We start from the raw sequence: 19,464 nt of genomic DNA, 5'->3' as shown, positions 1-19,464 counted from the left end.
CTCTCACCCAGCATGGGTATATGTAAAAAGACACCCCAAAACACATTGCCCTACTTCTCCTGAGTACGGCGATACCACATGTGACACTTTTTTACAGCCTAGGTGGGCAAAGGGGCCCACATTCCAAAGACTACCTTTCGGATTTCACAGGGCATTTTTTACACATTTTGATTTCAAACTACTTCTCACGCATTAGGGCCCCTAAAATGCCAGGGCAGTATAACTACCCCACAAGTGACCCCATTTTGGAAAGAAGACACCCCCAGGTATTTCGTGATGGGCATAGTGAGTTCATGGAAGTTTTTATTTTTTGTCACAAGTTAGTGGAATATGAGACTTTGTAAGAAAAAAATAAAATAAAAAAAATCATCATTTTCCGCTAACTTGTGACAAAAAATAAAAAATTCTATGAACTCACTATGCCCATCAGCGAATACCTTAGGGTGTCTACTTTCCGAAATGGGGTCATTTGTGGGGTTTTTCTACTGTTTGGGCATTGTAGAACCTCAGGAAACGTGACAGGTGCTCAGAAAGTCAGAGCTGCTTCAAAAAGCGTAAATTCACATTTTTGTACCATAGTTTGTAAACGCTATAACTTTTACCCAAACCATTTTTTTTTTACCCAAACATTTTTTTTTTATCAAAGACATGTAGAACAATAAATTTAGAGAAAAATTTAAATAGAAATGTAGTTTTATTTGAAAAATTTTACAACTGAAAGTGCAACTTTTCTGCAAAAAAAATAGTTTAATTTCGATTAATAACAAAAAAAAATTAAAATGTCAGCAGCAATGAAATACCACCAAATGAAAGCTCTATTAGTGAGAAGAAAAGGAGGTAAAATTCATTTGGGTGGTAAGTTGCATGACCGAGCAATAAACCGTGAAAGTAGTGTAGTGCAGAATTATAAAAAGTGGTCTGGTCATTAAGGGTGGTTAAGCTATGGGGGCTGAGGTGGTTGAAGCATTACATGGTGTCCAATAAGATGAACGGGTTGTGTCTAACACAAAGCTGTGCGGGATCCTCTAGAAATAGAGAAAGAGGACTAAGGTAATTCATGAAGTACAAAAATGAGGGACTCCTCTGTTTCATATCTGATCATGGGTTACCTAAATCAGGCAACTCCTTTATTGTCTATAGGAGCATTTCCACCAGACCTGAAAAAGCTGCATATCTGAAACCATGAAAACGTTGCATTACAAATGGCACATCTGCTTTTTTTTAGCACAATATGGCAGCTGTCAATTTCCTTTTCCCACAAGACATGGAGAAGGAACTCACTTTTTCTGTATAGAAGGAGGACAGAAATTCAGATTACAGTACAGTCTCCCGATCTCTGCTTCGTGCCTCTTTTAATTTCTCATATTGTTTTTTTACTTGCATCCTACAGTCTTCTCCGTCTTTCCACAGAGTTCGTTCTACTTGTAAATCTTCTTCAAAAAGACTGTCCTTCTCACTAGATGTTTCATTATTCACTAACTTTTCTTTTACTATATTCTGCTCCAAAGACATTTGTCCTTTGGCCTGCTCCTCCTCATACACAGGTTCTGCTTTCCTACTTTCAGTGACTTTTGCCTGCATCATTCCAGATACATGTTCTCCACTCTCCTGATGTACCTCTGCTCTACACCTATGTATATCTTTCCCACACTCAGTTCTTTCCTCGTTTGTATCTGTCCCAGAGTCTTTGTTACACTGAGTAACCTGTGTTTCAACCACCTCCTTGACCTCTGTTGTGCCATTTTCATTCACAGTTTCTATTTTCTCTGTCTTCTTTTCTACAATTATCATCTTCCAGTCATTTTGAAGGTTGTTAATTCCACGGTGAAGACCCATTTTGTGCTTTATAGAATAATCTAAGTTAATCGTACATTTCATCAGTATTCTGGATTCCTCAACCGTAAAAGGAAAGTCTTGGGAAAGGAACCTTTGGAAAATCTCTGGATCTCCATCCAAGTCCAAAAGGTTCTTTAGACCAGCTTTCAAGGAAAACAGTTCCTTGCTGTTTTCCTTAAACACGTCCCAGAGGAAACAGTTGCTGAATCCTTCCTTATATCCCTGCTGTTCTTCATCCTCCAGACATTGAAGAATCCAGCTTAGTCTGCAAGGCCACTGATTGCAGAGAACAACCCAAGCTGCTAAAGATTTAGAAGACATGTTGCCCCATGGTATTTTACTCAGCATCATGAGGTGGACCATAACAGGAATAGCATTCACAATTCGTTTCATTTGACATATGCTGTCGGGAATGTATTCATGGAGAACTTCACGCTCGCTGTATAGAGCATAAAATGTTTCCTGAATGCAGTAAGCTGGTTGATAAGGTGGTAGATTCACCTCTGGTTCTTCATCTTCTGAAAGCTCTTCTGTAAGGAGTTTCATCGGTTCTGCAATACCTGTCTTGGTGCCCCGATTAGCATCATTCCTGCAAGGCCAATCAATGAGATCCTCTGTCCTCTGTACAGCCTTTTTTAGAAGTTGCAGCTTTGTTTTCTTGCCAAGAGGAGGTACAGAGAACGGCAAAGTGACAGTGCGATTGAGGAACATGTAGCCGTTGTCTGCCATACCTTTGAGGGAGCTTGCATTCTCCAAGCAAGTGACAATTATGCTGGGATCAACTACTAGTATAGAAATAAATGGAGATCTCTGGTCAGACAGTAGAGTGTTCATAGCATCCAGTACTCCAACCACTTTGTCTGGTGCACAAAGCTCCAGGCTGGTGATCTGCAAGACCACACGGATCTTCTGCTTCTGGAAAATTTCCATGAATTGAACCATGTGGGTTATCAGTTCAATCTCTTTTTTTACCTCACACATGAAACCCATCTGAGAACTAAATTTCTGGCTATTGACTAGTTGCTCAATCTTCTGCTTTTGGCTAATAAGAATACTCTTGGTTAGGTTAAATAACGTCATGGCAATTCCGGATCCAGCCACTACGGTCGCTAAACTTCCAAAAACAGTTGAGACTCTCTCTTCACCTTCATGACTTTTAGTTTTGATTGGTAGCAATAGGATCAATCCAATGAGAAGTAAGACAATGGTGACTGCCAGTATGATGCAAATCATCTTTCTAATGGTCCACTCTTTATCGCCAGATTCCATGTTTCTTTTAGGTATGGAACCCAAGACTCTAAATACACTGAGTGGAAGAATTCCCAAGTGCCGTCGTATCCGCTCACAGAGTGTGGTGACCAGCCCAGCCCATAGTCGGTCACTACCTGCATACTGCCAAGCACTGAAGTGTACAAATATGAACTTAATACTTTTGCGCTCTAGATGATGTTCAGTTACGATAGGGCAGTAGAAAATTAGACGCCAAAATAGATGTAGGATGCCCCATCCAGTAGGTTTAACTGTGGTCTCCTGAAAGTTTTTTTCTTCCTTTTCTGTTATATGTGATGCTTCCTCCCGCATGCATTCTATAAAAGATAAGTGAGTAAAGTATAAGTAAATGAAAAAAAAAAAAACACCATCATATAACATCATATATTACAACATTTAATGGAGTATTCTCATCCCTGATCACTAGGAAGACCCCAATCTAGAGATAGGTGCCTGTCTGGGATGTAGAACCCATGCCTATTACACACTTATGGCATATCCTGCAGATATATCAGGAACATTTGAGATAGGAATACCTATTTAATTAAAAACTGCAGCCAATAATAACCTACCGGTAATAAACATATCGTATTTTTTGCCCTATAAGACGCACCAGCCCATAAGACGCACCTAGGTTTTTGAGGAGGAAAATAAGGAAAAAAAATTTTTTAACCAAAAGGTGTGCTTTTGGTGGGTTTTAAACTAATGGTGGTCTGTGCATGACACTACTATGGGGGATCTGTGGATGGCACTGTTATGGGGGGGGATCTGTGGGTGGCACTGTTATGGGGGGGATCTGTGGGTGGCACTGTTATGGGGGGGATCTGTGGGTGGCACTGTTATGGGGGGATCTGTGGGTGGCACTGTTATGGGGGGATCTGTGGGTGGCACTGTTATGGGGGGGGATCTGTGGGTGGCACTGTTATGGGGGGGATCTGTGGGTGGCACTGTTATGGGGGGATCTGTGGGTGGCACTGTTATGGGGGGGGGGATCTGTGGGTGGCACTGTTATGGGGGGGATCTGTGGGTGGCACTGTTATGGGGGGGATCTGTGGGTGGCACTGTTATGGGGGGATCTGTGGGTGGCACTGTTATGGGGGGATCTGTGGGTGGCACTGTTATGGGGGGGATCTGTGGGTGGCACTGTTATGGGGGGGATCTGTGGGTGGCACTGTTATGGGGGGATCTGTGGGTGGCACTGTTATGGGGGGATCTGTGGGTGGCACTGTTATGGGGGGGATCTGAGGGGGGCACTGTTATGGGGGGATCTGAGGGGGGCACTGTTATGGAGGGGATCTGTGGTTGGCACTGTTATGGGGGGATCTGAGGGGGGCACTGTTATGGGGGGATCTGTGGATGGCACTGTTATGGGGGGGTGATCTGTGGATGGCACTGTTATTGAGGGAGATCTGTGGATGGCACTGTTATAGGGGGTGGATCCGTGGATGGCACTGTTATAGGGGGTGGATCTGTGGATGGCACTGCTATATATGTGTCACCCACAGATCCCCCACCCCATAACAGTGCCATCCACATATCCCCCACCCCATAATAGTGGCATCCACAGATGCCCTAATATACCGGAGCTAAACCTGTGGGAGGGAGGAGGGGCCGGTGGCATGCAAATGCGGCGGGGCCGGTGCGGTCACTGTACTCCGGCCCCGCCGCTCACTCACTTAATTTAAGTTCCGATCCCCAGCCCCATCTGTACTACTTACTAAATGTCCTGTAGCAGGCAGAGCAGGGCGGGCGGCCGGCCGGAACTTACTGATGTCACATGACGTGCCTGCACCACCTACTTTATGAATGAAGTAGGTGGGGGGGGGGAGTGCGTCTTATGGGGTGAAAAATACGGTATTTAAAGATATAAATGTGCACATGTAGTACCCCAGACCTGGGGTACTACAATGTTGTAAGTAGTTTGTTTCTTTTTTATATTGTAATTTTATATATTTTGGATTGTATGTCTTGGCCGTTGTTACCAGAAGGAATATGGTTGCCAAGGAACAGGGCTAAGCACCCAGTTCATCACCTCTTGGTAGGAGTGGACTGGTCCGGCTTCCTGCCAGGAGGGGGAGTTCCTATGTAGCTATGGAGGAGTGAGGAAGCACAAGTCAGAGCTCCTGCTCCGGTTACAGATTCCCCAGAGTGATCACTTACTCTCCTGCTTCAAGTGAAGTCTTAAGAAGTTTGACAGCTGAGTAAACTGCTATAACCAGCATCTCCAGACACTGCTGCAAGGTGAGGGATTACAGCAAAGACACCCATCATCCAGACATCCACTAGGCCAGTATGACCTAAGTGCTAGATTGCAGCCATCTAATCTGCCTCAATATCCTTACTGGTGCCAGACAAGCTTGCACTTGAAACCTGCTGCTACTGTATGTATTTGAAGTTCTACGTTGCACTTAGTAAAAAGGACTTTGTTACTTTTAATTTTGGCCTCATTCAATACTAAATTTCCTCTGCATCGATCCCAAGGGAGCAATGGCTTGAGGGAGTAGAACTTGACACAACAATTCATCAGGGCCACTATCACTCCCATACTCTGCACCAGCTCCTCCAGGGCTCTCTGCACATAGAATAATAGAATACCTATATATTGTTAGATACTATAGAATAGCTTACTTGTTATGCGGTCCAGCAGCATGTATACCCTGCCCCCGAATGGGGCATATAACCCAACGGTAACAGGTGTAGCCACCTGACATAATGCTTTTGACAGGCAGGCACAATAGATGTCATCTTCTGTCTCTTTCCCTTTGAGAACAAAGCAAACACACATTATTAGAGAATTCAAAATGATTCACAGTCATTAATGGTGAAATTCATAATTATAGTAATTAGTGCATTATTTATTTAGTTTTTATCAGTTATCCTGATCGAGATCTCCAAATCCTCTTAAAGAGGAACTGTCACCTCTCCTGAAATGTCTAATTTAGTAACTACTTACATTCCCCATTAAATAGCAATTCAGATTCATCCATTCTTATGAATATATGTTCTCCCAATCCTCTATTATTCCTGATAGAAGTTATGAATGAATTACTAGCAGTTCACAATGAAGGTCCAGGTGGGTGTTACCATTTGGGGGGGTGGGGTGACCCTTCCCAGTCTGACACTACCTAATCCAGTGATGGATAACCTCCGGCACTCCAGCTGTGGTGAAACTACAACTCCCAGCATGCTCCATTCTTTTCTATGTAGTTCTGAGAACAGCCAATCAAGTGAGAATCTTGGGAGTCGTGGTTTTACCACAGCTGGAGAGCTGGAGGTTAGCCGTAATCAGTGCTGCCAGAGTTAGGCTCTGCAAGGACACACCGCTAGCTGGTAACACTGCTGGCAATTAATTCATAAACTTCTAGTAGGAATAATAAAGGAATGGCACAACACAGAGTAATAATTGTATTGCATGGGGAGTGAGTAGATGACAGATCCTCTTTGTATGATGACATTTTGGATGCCTGCAGTTCTTAGGTCCTATGTATAAAACAGAGCTCTGAACACTGTTAAGATATCTAAAAACAAATGATGTTTAAGAGCAGATATTCACTTTGAGGCTACACAATGGGGCATATTTACAAATACTATACAAAAGTAAGACAGTCTAAAAATTTGACTGATAGTCTTAAACCAATGTTACTGCAAATCCAGCTGGGCTTTAGACTGTCTAGTCTAACTTTACAGCACCTATTTGTTAGGCTGATTCACCAAAAAAATGTGCAAAATGTTTGGCACATGGCACAGATTTAGATTAAGCCATGCCCCTCATTGGACAAATTGCAAAAGGTATATAAAACTGCCTAAAATAATTCCCGTATTTCACACACCATAACACGCACTTTTGTCCTCCCAAAAGTGTGTGTGTGGGGGGGGGGGGATGACATTGCATCTAATGAAACAACAACTAATGAGCTCATTATGGAAGCTCTCACTAGTACACAGTAGGACTGGGGAGCGGTGAATACAGCACTCTGTGTTCTGGCTGTACTCACTGCTCCCTGGACTTCTTCTGCCTGTGCCGCGTGCTGTGCTGTGGCCTGACGTTGCACAGCAAAACCTCGCACTATGACCTGATGCTGTGCAATGTCAGGTCACAGTGCAGGAAGGCGTCGGCCGAAGACCACTGAGAGGTAAGTGTGGGAAGAGTGCACTTGCTCTATGAGTGTCGGAGTTGTCCAGAGCCGGAGAGATAAGTGTAGTGTTTTATGTCTCATCTGAGGTCTGATGGGGGTCTGATGAGGAATGAGGGTTTGATCTGAGGTCTGATGGGGGTCTGATCTGAGGTCTGATGAGCAATAGGAGTCTGATTTGGGGGTCTGATCTGAGGTCTAATGAAGGGTCTAATCTGAGGTCTGATGAGGACTGGGGATCTGAGATCTGATTAGGAATGGGGGTCTGATTTGGAGGTATGATGCGGTTCTGATCTAAAGTCTGAGGAGGAATGAGGGTCTGATCTGAGGTCTAATGAGTAATAGGGTCCAACTTAGGGGTCTCATATAAGGTCTGATGAGGACTGGGGGTCTGATTTGAGGTCTGATGAAGATTGGGGGTCTGATATGAGGTCTGATGGGGGTCTGATGAGGAATGGGAGTTTAATGTGAGGTCTTTTTTTAGTCTGTTACCATGGAGACACATAGGTCTGCATAGCTGGTGCAGAAAGAAAAATATTTTAATGAAGACGATTAGCAAAGTTGCTTTTTTAAATTATTATTAGAGATTCATTGGTGCAATAGAAATAATTGCTTCCGAAGAAAAACACGGCCCTTTAACCCCTTAACCCATAACACCTTATACAGGTGAAACTCGAAGAATTAGAATATCGTGCAAAAGTCCATTTATTTCAGTAATGCAGCTCAAAATTAGAATATTGTGAAACGGTTCAATATTCTAGGCTCAAAGTGTCACACTCTAGTCAGCTAATTAGTCCATACCCCCTGAGCAAAGGGGACCTGAGATTGTGACTTTGGGGTCTCATAAGCTGTAAGCCATAATCATCCAAATTATAACAAATAAAGACTTGAAATATCTCGCTTTGCCTGTAATGAGTCTCTCATATATTAGTTTCACTTTTTAGGTTGAATTACTGAAATAAATGAACTTTGCACGATATTCTAATTTTCGAGTTTTACATGTATATACAGCATTATGCGCCTGCCGGTGTATTAAGCGGGTCTCTGCATTGACCCTGCTCCATACACGCCATGTGCCGGCTGTTTCATACAGCCGACACCCGGCCACAATGACAGGGAGAAGCAATCGCGTCGCCCCCGTCATTTAACCCCTCAGGTGCTGCGAGCAACACTGATGGCGACACCTGTGAGTGAAGGCAGAGGGATGCGGTTCCCTCTGCCTTTCGATCGGAGCCCCCACTGCGGGGCTCCTATCGATTGCCATGGCAGCCTGGAGGCTTCTGAAGTGATCCAGGGAGGGAGGGAGCACTGTGTGCTGTCTGCATCCATTCCGTCCCCATAGAAAATAAATGGGTCCGCACCCGTTCCGCAAAATTGCGAACGAATGCGGACCCATTTGCGGACGTGTGAATGGAGCCTTAAGCTGCTATCTGATGGAGACCATGGCTTCCTCAAACAGCTAAATGCCGGGCGTGCCCTGAGTCAAACCACCGACTATCTCATATTGATGACCTATCCTGAGGATAGAAAATCTATATGAACATCTAGGAGAGCCGCTAATGAAATCTATATGTTGTAAGCATATGCTCATTACCTTTCGTTGCCATTTTGTCCCAGAATTTTTTGAAGCGGCATTATCCTTAATTCACAGTAAAATTCATAACTATAAAGAAGGGAAAAAGATCATTAGCTGCAATAAAGTACACAGTATTTTCTAAAAAAGGAACAGATCAACATGTTTGATTATGTCTCGAATACAGCACTTGGCTATCTGCGGAAGTCCCAGAGAACGAGAAAGCAGCGTTGGACTATGGTTCCTTGGGCCCACCAGAAGAAATGACTTCCAGGGCCCAACCTCTATATGATCAATAAAGTCGAATTGATTCAAAACATAGACCGTAGTGGATGGTGACTAGTTCAAAAAGTAGCTCCAAATGCAATTTTTTTCTTGACCCTTTGGCTTCACAGACTGGGCCCACGGGAGGATTCTCTGGTACTCTGGTGGGCCAGTCTGAACCTGAATGGAGTAGCAGGGTGCATGCCTGATCAGCCTCTCCATCTGGATGTGACAAGGTGACCCCGTTCTTGGGATTAGTGGAGGTTCCTGTGGTCGTTTCCCTACCGATCGGTCAGTTATCCCATATCCTGTGAATAGGGAATAACCTTTAATCTTGGCACAACCCCTGTGACCTACATTATGACAATCACTTTATTACTTCTGTTGTCATAAGCATCATTCATATAAGTGGTTGACATATCAATTTCAGCTTAATAAGCACCAGCCTCCTCTCCTTAGTTAAACTCCACCGGTATTTACATGTAAAATATATTAATATATCATAACACCACATAACTAATTACAGATATATTTTCATGTACTCATTTTAAAACATTTACCTTAACACTTTACATTCATAATTATTTCCTTTAAGATTGTCTCACTGTAACTGGTCTAACCAGTTAGCTATAATTATAGGGTTAGCTATTACGAAACAGACATCTAGAAGATACATTTATGTCAGGTACAGTATGTGCTCACACGCTTATAATCATGATGTTGTATTTGATAATACGACAATATTTTATCTTTTTAAGCTTTTTATTAAAGGGAACCTGTCACCGGGATTTTGTGTATAGAGCTGAGGACATGGGTGGCTAGATGGCCGCTAGCACATCCGCAATATCCAGTCCCCATAGCTCTGTGTGCTTTTATTGTGTATGAAAACCGATTTGATACATATGCAAATTAACCTCAGATGAGTCAGAGCTTGAAAATATGACTCTTCTCTGGTCACACAAGTAAGATATGACTCTTTTATGCTAATTTGCATAAAAGGCGGGAAGTACAACAATGCATAATACTTATTGAATTTGTCTGCAAATGAAATTAAAAGTGTAATTTATATGTTTAGGGTAACACAATGAAAATTTTGAAACGCTCAGTGAGGGTAGCATAGTAGAGGTGACAGGTTCCCTTTAAGGTTCTCAGTCTGATATAACAGAAGAGTTACGTTGGTGGAAGACTAGGAGCTTGGACCACCACTAATTTCCTCAACCGACAGGTGTCCATCACTCTCACTGGTCAATCATCTCATGACCCAATCATTTGTGCCAGGTCCCCATTGTTGTGACCCTAGAAAATATCTGACAAATCAGAACTACTGTAATAGTTAAAAATACTTAAGACTACAATTGTTTACAATTGTATATAAAAGGACTGTACATATGGATTCTTGACTCACTGCCCAAATCTCACTCAATCATTCCCCAAAAAAATTTAAATGCCTTGGAAATTTATGAAATCTTTGCAAACGCAAATAAAATTTGGTGATCCATAAAAATAGAGATACAAAGCTGTGACTTAGGTATAATGTGATTTTAAAGGGTTTGTCCAGGATTTTGATACACACCACCACCACCACCACCCAACCCCACTGATCAGCTGTTGTCTTGTAGCTCCAGCAATGCTCCCATTCATTTCCATGGCCTATCCTGAGGATAGGCCATCATTTCAAAAATCCTGTACAACTCCTTTAAGGTCACATCTTGAATGTGGGTCACAGAAGGAAGGACAGGAGTTGAATATGGTTGACAGGAATACAAATAGATCAGTTTCCTAACCAGTGGCTCAAAGGTTACATGTGGCTTTCAAGCTCTCGGCGTGTGGCTCGCTAGATAGAGTAGCTAGTGACCCAGGGATGTCATGAAATTACTGAAACTTGGAACCAGTGTCAGCCTCTTATGGCTGGTAATTGACGTCATCAGATTCGCGTTGGAAAAAAACAAGGTGCGGAAACTAAGGGATTCCTTGTTTTTCACCCTATAACCCCTATGCAAGGATCTGGACATTGTTGCGGGGAGACCTCACATTGTGGTCTCTGGGATAGTTATGAATTGGTGGCGGGGTACAGGAGAAAAGGCATAGATGTACATAGCCAAGGACAGATCAAAGGATAGCTTAGAAGAGGGAGAACCAAATTAGTCAGGCTGAGTTCCGAATACAAAGAGGAGTGGCAAATCCAGGAATGAGACAAAGGACAAGGTCAAAGATAAGCAGGGGTTAAGATCAGAGTCAAGGTACACAATAAAAAATTATCAAAAAGTGTGTACATAAATCACAAGGCAGTGACCATTTTCTAGTATCCCATCGGTTCTGCCGATAAAATTTAAAGCAGCGTTAGAATGGCCCATTGAAGGACCGGATGGACCTAGGTATTGCGACTGACAGACCATGTGATCAGCTTCACCATTGGCAGATTATAATGTGGTAGGTTTGGGAGCCATATGGCTGCATTAAAGCACTTGCATACATCTGTGCCAGTCCCTAAGCATGCAAGTATGTATGCAGCCATATGGTGCATACATACTTGCCGATGTATGCAAGTCAAGAACCTTAACTCCTTTGTGTGAACGACATACAGTTATATTTTCCATGCATAGGTAGTGTATGGAGCAGTTTCTCAAGCTGAGCCCGCTTCACATATGGTGGGTACCGGCTATGTTATTCAGCTGACAACCGCCTGCTGCAGCTGGGATTGGAAATAACTCTGAACCAGGCCATGTAAATCCTCAAATGCTGCTGTCAATAGCGACAGTAGCATGTAAGCAGTTATACAGAGCAGTTATACGTCTGTTTTCTGATCAGTCTCCGTGCATCGAAATCATGTGGTACAGATCGGTTTCTATGGCACCCTGGGGCCTTGTCAAGGTTTTTCAGGGTTGCAATTGTTAAAAATGACTAATAGGCAGCCTGCAGAATCCTCATAAACTGCAATAGTAAACAGTTGCAGTCTATGGTATAAGCATATAAAGGCACTCCACAGTACCACTTCTCTTATGCCGTATATCTAGTAAACACAGTGCTGGTACCATATACACTATATCACTGAATTTACTTGTTTCATTTAGTCCCATTGCCACAGGTGTGTAAAGTCCAGCCGCTAGGCATGCAGTCTGCCTTTACAAAAATTTGTGAAAGAGCTTACTGAATTCCATTGTGGTCCTATAATAGGATGTCACTGCTGTAACAAGTCAGTTCCTGAAATTTCTTCCCTCCTAGATATTCCTCCATCAACTGTGAATGATATTATGGTAAAGTGGAAGCATTTAGAAACCATAGAAATGCAGCTATTAAAGTAAACTTACAGCAGGGTCACCGAGTGCTAGGGTTCATAGTGCATAAAAGTCGCCAGTGCTCTGCTGACCCGATAATGTAATGACCCAGAGTGCCATTACCACTCCGCTACTGTCTCCTATGGTCTAACACAGTGTCATCTTATGCATTAATTTCAGTCCACTACAATGTGCATTGCTATTTCTATGCAACTGTTATTGTTCATGTAATGTACCTGGTCCACCAGAAGGTGGCAGCAAGCATGGCATAGCTACTTTTGCAGACGATTGTCACGGTGGGGAGTGGGGGAAACCCCCCACCATACAATGAAGGGAAAATAAGGTAACAGCTAGGCCTGGAAACAAGGAAAAGGGAGCTGGAAACCAACTAAGCATATCTAAATCCTATCCCTGACCTCCTAACTGTATGGAGCCGCCCTCAATGGTAGGGGGGCTCATAATCTCGAACCTGGGCCCTTACTGACCCTAATGGTCTCTGCAATATGGCGTCAGAAGGAGACAACCGATTCTTCCAAGACACAGAGGAACTGGAGTCTCCAACAGGCCTAGCAACAAAGGGGAAGAAAGCAGCCAGCAGTGGACGACACGACAGGTAAGTGTCCAGTGGCAGAAAACACAACTGCCAACAGGACCAACATGGACACCTACCTGACACAGCTGCAACAGGAACTCGAGCCGTCCATGCTGCTACCACAGGATCCTGGTAACGCGCATAGGCCCAAACACACACACCAGGCGGGACCCAGCACGAACACCAAACACAGAGTTTTCTAGTAGAAACAACCTAGACCACCATGTGGCATGAACCATGGTGGCACCAGGCTGCGCTTCTTGTAGTTCCCCCTCCGGGGAACTCCAGAGACCCCCTTCCGGATTTATAGGACATACAAAGGATACGTCTGGCATCCATGCTGACCTGAAACACCAAACAGGCCAGACATGAAACACCAAACCAGACATAAACCCCAAACATAAACCCACACCAAATATACAACAAGTGAGGTAGGGTAACAGCAACAGACACAAAGGGTGACATCAGGTGACATCGATGTCCCATAAGGTGGCCCTCAAGGACTGGGCAGTTGGAATAGCACCAGCTCCACAAGACACTGAAGACAATCTGACCTCAGGCTCACAATTCAGAACAATAAAGGGCCAAGAGGCCACACCCAGCTCCACCTTGCACACACCTTAACCCCATACACACCAGAAATGGGAAGGGAAACAGCATTAAAGGGGAAGTGCACACGCAGGCAAAAAAACAACACATTGTCCCCGGCAACCATCATGCGTGACGAAAGTGTAACGGAAAACTACCACCAAGCCATGACACTCCCTCCCCTCAAAGCCCTCCCCAAAACATAACAGGAAAAAAAGTGCAGATTTGGCATCAGCACGTCTCTCAAAACTGCCACCAGCACACCAGGACCACCAACTAGGCCCCTGGCAGCCAGCCAACAAGCAGTCAGGAGAAACCGTAATGAACACCGCATCCATCTCAGACACAGTTCACACTCTGGGCAGCTGCCAGCAAGCATTCCCCAACCAGCACACAGCCAGTACACCAAAATAATGCAGCCAGCAACACGGCACAAGAGCAAGGAACCACTGAGAAATGGATGAGGGGACACCAACACAAGCAACGGTTCAACAAAGGGGTGACATCGATGTCCCATTATGTGGCCCTCAAGGACTGGGCAGATGGAATAGCACCAGCACCACAAGACACTGAAGACAATCTGACCTCAGGCTCACAACTCAGAACAATAAGAGCCAAGAGGCCACACCCAGCTCAACCTTGCACACACCATAACCCCATACACACCAGAAATGGGAAGCGAAACAGACTTAAAGGGGAAGTGCACACGCATGCAAAAGAAACAACACTTTGCCACCGGCAACCATCATGCGCGGCGAAAGTGTCACAGCAAACTACCACCAAGCCGTGACAACGATGGAACTTTCCTTCCATTCTCTTCTCTCCATTTAAGGCAGAGTTTAGTTAGTTAGAGGTTAGTCGAGAGTACCCCCTGCTTGGGGAAGGAGGCAGGTCCACGTCCCTGCTGGACATGTCCTGCCTAAGACAGCTAGAGCACTTTCAGCTCTGCTGGACACAGAGGCCAAAGTCTGAAGCCAGAAGGTAGAGATTCCCTGGTATTAATCTAGAGACAGACTACAGAGAGAAGTTTCAGCATAAAGAAAGAAGCAAAGTTATACAGTAGGTTTGTCAGCACAGCAGAGCCAGAGAGCGACAGATGTAGCAAAGTCAAGTTTTTTTACCTGTCAGAGTTAATGCTAATGCCTGCTGGGAACCAAGACAAAGCCTGAAACTGTTGAAGAAACGTTTATTCAAGTAAAGCTGTTATTGAACTTCATCCCTTGATTATTTCTCCTATTTGCTCTGCTTCGGACAACAACGCCTGGGTTCCAGCGTATCCAGGTAGGAGTACCGTGACACATGCTAAGGGACATTTAAGCCACCCTACACCACCCTGGCATTCCTACACCTGGATACCATCTACCACAGTATCACTAAAAAGGGGCCCTGTGCCCTTGTTGCTTCACTGCAACTGGCGTCACGAAAAACATTTGCTTTAAGGGACCCATGGCAGTTGCTGTGCGTCGCAATAACTGCAGAGCTCCAAACCTCCTCTAACATTAACAGCAGCACAAAAATTGCGCTGCGCCTGGAGCTTCATGGCATAAGCTTCCACGCCTGAGCAGCTACATACAAGATTTACATAGCCAAGCACAATGCCAAGTGTCAGAGGGAGTCATGTAAGGCACATTGCCGATGGACTCTGGAGCAGTGAAAACATGTTCTGTGGAGTGATGAATCACGATTTTCTATCTGGCAGTCTGATGAACAAGTCTGAATTTGGGGAATGCCAGGAGAATGTTACCAGCCTGAATGCATTGTGCCAGCTGTAAAGTTTGGTGGAGGAGAATTATACCATGGGGTGTTTTTCAGGAGTTTTCCTTTGTTCCTTAGCTCCAGTGAAGAGAAATCTTAATGCTTCAGCATACCAATATATTTTGGACAACTGTACGCTTCAAACTTTGTGGGAACTTTTTGGGGAAGGTCCCTTTCTGTTCCAGCTTGACTGTGCACCAGTGCAAGTGCAATGGGCGCCTCCCCCCAGGGCCCTCTCTATAACGCAACCCAGGTGTAGGAATTGCCGAGTGGTATAGTGTGGCCTAAAATGTCTCTTTATGTGTGTCACGGTGCTCCTACCTGGATCCCGCTGGACCCCAGGTTTTGGCTCTGAAGCAAGAAATAGGGGGAATTATTGAGGGATAAAAGAATAACTGGAGTCCAAACCTTGAAATGAAGTTCAATGGCAGCTTTGATTTCCTTAAACGTTCTCCAAAACGGTTTACAGGCTTTGTCTTGGTTCTAGCAGGCTTTAGCATGAAAATGGCAGGAAAACTCCACTCTGCTACATCTGGTTCTCTGTGACTCTGCTGTACTGACAGGCTGGCTTTTCTACAGAGCGGGGTTAGAATGGAATGGTAAGTTCCATTCTATCTACATACAGCTCTGCCATGTTTGCTGCCACCTGCTAGTGAACCAGGCACATTACATGTTAACATAACAATTGAATAACAAAATAGGAATGCACATTGTGAAAGACCTGGAATAAATACACAAGATGACATGAGGTTAGACCAATAAAGACAATAGCAGGGTGCAGAAGTGGTCCATAAAGGCATGATTGGGTGAGTTTGGTATGGACAGACTAACCTGGCTCATATCAATGTCAGACAGGTGCAGGTCCTACCGTACCTCTGTGACCCACTCCTATCTCCAGAACGGGGTCCCCCAAAGTAAAGGAAAGCACACTGCGCTTGTGCAGAGTGCTCTCCGTACATTACTATGGGAGTTCTAAAAATAACTGATTAAACACACTCTGCTATTTCCATAAGTCCCATAGCGGTGAATGGAGAGCACAAGCATGGCCACTGTTCCATTCACCACTATAGTACTGCTGGAAATAGCAGAGTTGGCTCTCGGCTATTTTCAGAACTCCCTTAGCTGAAGGGTGTCAGATAAGGGTGGCTGTGGATGCGCGCCTGCTCTCCGTTCACTTCAGGGGCCCCGTTCTGGAGATAGGAGTAGTTCCCAGAGTTGGGACCCACCCTTATCTGACATTAATTACATATCCTAGCCGGATGCCATCAATGTCTGAGATGAGCCAACCCCTTTTATGCTTGTTCATCTTTGAAATATTTGGAGGAAATGGGTTTATAGAATCAATATAGGTGGATGTCCCTCAGGTAAGAGAGGGTTCATTTGATGAAGAGGTAGTTATGGCAATTAGAGAACAAAAAAAGAATGAAACCAATAGAACAATTGAAGAAAAGACTATCCAGTCATTGTATGACTAATAATATCAACCCTTCTAGTTAATGTATGGAAATTGTATAGTTCATGATAATCAGTTACCCTTCTGGAGTGACTACATTTACCCAGGCTAATTCCTAATATCACTAGAACCTGAACAGGGTGATTATTGAGGCCAATGTCTATTCTTCAATTTATGTCACAGCTTTAAAATTGTTAATGTTATCTACTTTTGACAGTAATACAAACGTAGCTGTGACTCAAGCATAGCTGTATTGAAGGCCTTACCAGAAGAGCATACTGTGAAGACCTAATTGCTTTCCTTTGGTCTCCAACTGCTATAACTTCATCAAATGAACCATCTCTTACCTGAGGGACATCCACCTATATTGATTCTAAAAACCCATTTCCTCCAAATATTACAAAGATGAACAAACGTTAAAAGGGGTTGGCTTATCTCTGGGACCTGCTCCTATCTCCAGAACGGGGCCCCTGAAGTGAACTGAGAGCAGGAGCGCATCCACACTATCACTGGAGTGGCAGCTTGGAAATAACAAATTGCCTTTCATATAATCATTTATCTTTATCTGATCCTCTCATACACTCTATGTTCATTGAGTGACAAGACTTATGTAAGAACTCTTGTTGTACCAGAGCAGAGTTCGAATTCTCTATGTAGGACCATCTAAAAAAAATCATAATCCTAACAAATATCTTGTGGAACACAAGTGCTAGGTCATCTGTCATAGGGAACACATATACATATGATATATGTAATCTCCATGGTCCTTGGCTTGTCAACTATCCAGCTATATGACTATAGGCCCACTAAGCCCACTGAGACCTAGGATTTTGCCTGGTGCTGACGCTTGTCTTAAATACTACATACAGTTGTGGACTACTATGTAAGATCTATTTACGTAAAGTTCTTAGTATTTTACATTGCGACAACTTGACTAATTTGGATTTATTAACTGGAGCACCTTTTAAAACAAAAGCTACATGAAAAATAATCAAGCTCCTTACCTGTGTATTGTCCTACCAGTGAAGCACCATCTCAGCCACAGATCAGCACTCAGTGATCAACACAAAGGATCCTTTTCTATGTATGACTGCTCATAAGACAAGTGCTTCTGGTTGCTGTAAGTTGGATGGCTTGTAGATATCTAGTAACCTTCATAATAACTCCACCCTAGGACCTATGATGACATCCCTAAAACTTGCTCACTCCCTGGCTTTTAACATTCAAGCTGTCTGTCTGGTTCAGCTACTCCATAATTAAAGTTACTCCATAGAATTATCCTGTATTTATCACAGTGAAAGAAGTATAGGTGTAATACATAAACTCACTAGAGGATATGCATCAAATAACAACCATATACTGTATTTGATTAAAAAATATGAAAAATTCAAATAAATAAAATACGGTAAATATTTAAAGATAAATGCTTAGAGTTACTTCATTCTAGGAATTATGGGACACCTTTATCAAACTGTCTAAGGACCAGGTCACACTGAGTTTTTTGGTGCTGACTTTGGAGCGTTTCCACCTCAAAATCAGCTCCATAAAAAACGCCTCAAAGCAGCCTCCCATTCATTTCAAAGGGAAACTAACTTGCTGGTTTTTTTTCCACATGGAGCAGAATCCACACTGAATCCCCCATTAAATGAATGGGAAGAATAAAAAAAACTGCTCTGTACATGTCCATGTGGTCTTTGTAGATCTACTCCAAAAACCAGAAGCTAAAGATTCAGTTTTGTATTAAAAAAAAAAACAACGAAAAAGGCATAAAAAAATGCACTAAAAAAACACGTATGGATCCTGTGAAGTCCGTTGTGTGAACATAACCTCAGGCCTTGTCCCCACAGAGTTTTTTTTTAATCCCACCATAGTTGCCCACAGTCCTGAATATACAGTCACTGCCCCTAATATTCATAGACTGGGCCTACAAATTCAGGCTGTTTCGGGCAGGAAATGGGAGGGACTTATGTAAACCCCACCCTTCAATGGGTGGTCTTGTCTTGCTTGGGGGTTTTCCCGGGGTAGGGCCTACTTGTCCTTAATTTACCACCTGCAATGTTGGGTAGGTATGTGGGGGGGGGGGGGGGGGAGCGAGCAGGGCAAATTCCTCAAATCTGCCTCCTAATGTTTTCAATGAGAGGCAGTGGCCGACGCTCCTTTTTTCAGTGCCCTATCCTGCCACGGTTTCTGCAATGGAAACAAAGCAGAGACTGCAAAGTATTTTGCCCATGTGAATTTACCCTAAAAGAAAGACTGTCTTTTGTTGCCCATGGCAACCAAGAACAGCACAGCTTTCATTTTATCAGAGCAGTTTAAGAAGTGACAGCTGAGCTCTAGTTGCTATGGGCAACCAAGACAGTTTTGATAATGAGCAGATTTATGAAAATAAAAAGGAAACTAAACTAAAAGAAAATCTCTGTTTCTTGCCCATAGCAACCAATCACAGCACAGATTTCATTTTTCAAAATCAGTTTTAGAAATGAAAACTGTGTTCTGATTGGTTGCTCTGGGTAATGAAGACGGTTTCATAAATAATTACTTTTTATTAGATTTTGCAAGTGCTCATTATTTATTGCTGATGTGATGACATATTTTTACTTTGCTTCTCGTAAAATATTTATTTCCGCTGTAATACTGTACATTACCATATGGCGTATAATGAGTCGGGAGATGGGGAGGGAGCTGTCATAACTACATTTAACATTGCTAGACAATGATGAAATATA

At 43.4% G+C, this 19,464-nt stretch overlaps 1 protein-coding gene across 2 annotated transcripts; it reads right to left on the bottom strand.

The window, feature by feature from the left end:
• Positions 1 to 892: 892 nt before the first annotated feature.
• Positions 893 to 17,863, bottom strand: LOC120977789 (NTPase KAP family P-loop domain-containing protein 1-like). Of its 2 annotated transcripts, XM_040405907.1 has the most exons (5): positions 17,743 to 17,844; positions 12,224 to 12,312; positions 8,833 to 8,901; positions 5,734 to 5,865; positions 893 to 3,422 (listed from the first exon to the last, which is right to left on the bottom strand). In XM_040405907.1, the coding sequence occupies exons 3-5, from the start codon at positions 8,843 to 8,845 to the stop codon at positions 1,315 to 1,317; spliced, it is 2,253 nt and encodes a 750-aa protein (XP_040261841.1). In that variant the 5' UTR covers positions 8,846 to 8,901; positions 12,224 to 12,312; positions 17,743 to 17,844; the 3' UTR covers positions 893 to 1,314. The 2 variants fall into 2 exon arrangements, with proteins under 2 accessions (XP_040261841.1, XP_040261840.1); XM_040405906.1 differs by lacking the exon at positions 12,224 to 12,312 and having other exon boundaries at positions 17,743 to 17,863.
• Between the last annotated feature and the right edge of the window lie 1,601 nt (positions 17,864 to 19,464).

Source organism: Bufo bufo, chromosome 8 (genome assembly GCF_905171765.1).
Source record: "Bufo bufo chromosome 8, aBufBuf1.1, whole genome shotgun sequence".
Lineage (NCBI taxonomy): Eukaryota > Metazoa > Chordata > Amphibia > Anura > Bufonidae > Bufo > Bufo bufo.
This window is presented reverse-complemented; position numbering and strand designations above follow the sequence as displayed.

Bases quoted from the DNA above. Each gene is read 5' to 3' on its own strand.
- LOC120977789 (XM_040405906.1), bottom strand. The intron at 3,423-5,733 runs GTAAGCTATTCT...TATCTTTTATAG, and splicing joins GCTGCTGGACCGCATAACAA to AATGCATGCGGGAGGAAGCA.